Source organism: Gymnogyps californianus, chromosome 1, assembly GCF_018139145.2.
Source record: "Gymnogyps californianus isolate 813 chromosome 1, ASM1813914v2, whole genome shotgun sequence".
NCBI lineage: Eukaryota > Metazoa > Chordata > Aves > Accipitriformes > Cathartidae > Gymnogyps > Gymnogyps californianus.
In genome coordinates, this window is record NC_059471.1 from 190,003,994 (window position 1) to 190,006,493 (window position 2,500).

The following is a 2,500-nucleotide window of genomic DNA, read 5'->3' on the forward strand; positions in this document are numbered from 1 at the left end:
AATTTTGTTTGAATATGTAGTAATGTCATTACCATTCCACCAAATTAGCAAGGAGACTAAAGGTCAGTGTAAAATTTTCCAGCTGGCTGGAGCCTCTCAGCTGAGATTTGGGACTGGGGAAAAAAAAAAAAAACAACAACTCTGGCAGCATCAGAATAGCAACTTATTTTAAGTCTTGTTTGTATGAATACTAACATCTTTTATTACATTTATTGTTGTTATTGTTGTTTCAGCAGGAGCTAGATCTGTTTTACAACAGACCTAAATAATCACCAGCTAGTTTCTGTTGCAGGCAAGCATACTTTCTGTGAAGTCTGGTAGTACTAGAAGGAGTTAGTCCTAAGTAACATTGCAGCAGATTATTAGATAACCTCTAACAGCATCCTCTAATTAGAGTTCTTATGATACAATTTCATCCTGTAATTAGTTGAGATTGGCTGCTTCCTTTTGCAGCTTATTAGTGGCAACACAGCTGTAGAAGTGAATCCACTCTCATTTGTCAAACCTTTTTAAGTCTTTTTTTTCCCCCCCCCTCTCTGCTTTTTCTTTACTTTCCTTTTGGGTTTCTGCAGCTCAATTTGGTGTCTAGTGTCACCATGTCTAAGAACATGTTGGAGACATCCCCACAGAGCTTACCTCAAACTCCCACAACACCAACGGCCCCAGTCACCCCAATTACCCAGGGACCTTCCGTAATCACCCCAGCCAGTGTACCCAATGTGGGAGCCATTCGAAGAAGACATTCAGACAAATACAACATTCCCATGTCATCAGGTAGGACACTTTGGATCAAATTTACGCTATAACTAAAATATCATAGGGGCAAATTGAGGATGTCAAAGAGGTGTTTAACACAGATGATTGTAAAAGAATTCTTTTTCATCTCTAATTTATTTTGCCAATGATTATAAAGAAATAGAAAACTGAAAGAAAAGAAGCTCTGAAACAGTCTTGGTTTAGTGTAAAAGGTTAATACTGGATACGTGAAAAGGGTTGGTATTAATGATGATATATATTCCTTTAGCTGCTGTCAGCCTGTGCTAACCATATTTAATTCTGTATATGCGTGTTAGTGTACTAGTTCTCTGCTAACCAGTGAAGAATCCTACAAAGGAATGCTTTAGATGCGAAATAAGAGAGGGCAGGGAAAGAGCTGGCTGACTGTCACTGTACGACCATGTAAGAAAATACTCAGTTTGCACATTTTAAAAGGGTCTTGCTGCTGGAAGCACACTGGATGGCTGGGTACACCACTGCTGGCGTACATGAAGCGACCGACTGGGGCATGCTTCAGTTGTGCTTTTACGTTGAGGAGCACAGAAAAGACTTTTTGGTATAATTTGCTTGTCCATGGCCTTTTGTGTGTTCCTGAGTAAATAGTTCCTTTGAAAATTGTTGTGAGCACATAGGAAACAATGTCATCAATCATAATACACAATGCAGGCTGCTAATAACATTAACGTACAGTTTGTATGGTTTTATTTTACAGAAATTGCCCCAAACTATGAATTTTATAAAAATGCAGATGTCAGACCTCCATTTACTTATGCAACTCTCATAAGGCAGGTAAGTAGAGAGAAAATTAAGTTTGCCTGATTAAATTAAAATTCATTAATGCTTAAAGTAAGGCTTGGTTGAGAAAGTGTCATCCAGTCTAGTTAGTAAACCATTATTTTATGTCACTATGTATCTTGTCTCATTTCAGGCTATCATGGAATCAAGTGACAGGCAGTTAACACTTAATGAAATTTACAGCTGGTTTACACGGACATTTGCTTACTTCAGGCGTAATGCAGCAACTTGGAAGGTAACTTCTTTGCCGGCAGTTTAAAGATGCCTAGCGCAGTTCCTTACAGATAGCACAAGGAACATTTATTTACATGACATAAGCAGATTAGTATCTGCTTCCCCTCTTTTTAACCTGCCTCTTGAATGGAATGAATTCCCTCTCTCAAAATGACAAGTGAAAGAATAATTTTGCCTCTGATACAGTTTTCTAATTTGGTGCAATTAATAGCTGAGGCTTGGCAGAGAAATGAGGGCCTGACACACTAATTACAGTGTGAGCACTCAATCATCAACACCTTTGTTAGTCGCACTATATTACTTTTTCTCTTGCATATTATTGGCTAATTAGTTTGAAAAATGTCTGTTTGCCTTGTGCAACAAATGGAGGCTGTAGGTTTTGTCTTGGTCTGTGCCTTTTGTACACATCATACCTCATCATACAGACTGAAGCTGCCACAGGAGTGAGGGCCATGGCTACTCAGCTGGAACTAAAAGAAAGTAAAGTGAATATTATCCTGTCAGAACATAAATGCAGTTTATTTACTTAGACAAAAGGGTTCATCTATATCCCTGTCCAAACAACTTCATTGTCTGGATCCTACAAGGAGCTAAAAAAATGTTAGTTCTGTGCATCTATTTTTGGAAAAAGAGCAACGTCTGGAAAGATAAGGGCACTCAGCACAGACTAAGTGAACTGTTTTATTTTCATTTC

The 2,500-nt window shown here is 38.3% G+C and overlaps 1 protein-coding gene across 1 annotated transcript in view; it reads left to right on the top strand.

Annotated features, from left to right (window-relative positions):
- Positions 1–2,500, top strand: part of FOXP2 (forkhead box P2) — a 371,543-nt gene that overhangs the window by 336,596 nt on the left and 32,447 nt on the right. Inside the window, exons 13-15 of the mRNA XM_050914983.1 lie at positions 573–774; positions 1,490–1,566; positions 1,706–1,807. Coding sequence (XP_050770940.1) covers positions 573–774; positions 1,490–1,566; positions 1,706–1,807 — 381 coding nt within the window. The remainder of the gene's footprint in view (positions 1–572; positions 775–1,489; positions 1,567–1,705; positions 1,808–2,500) is intronic.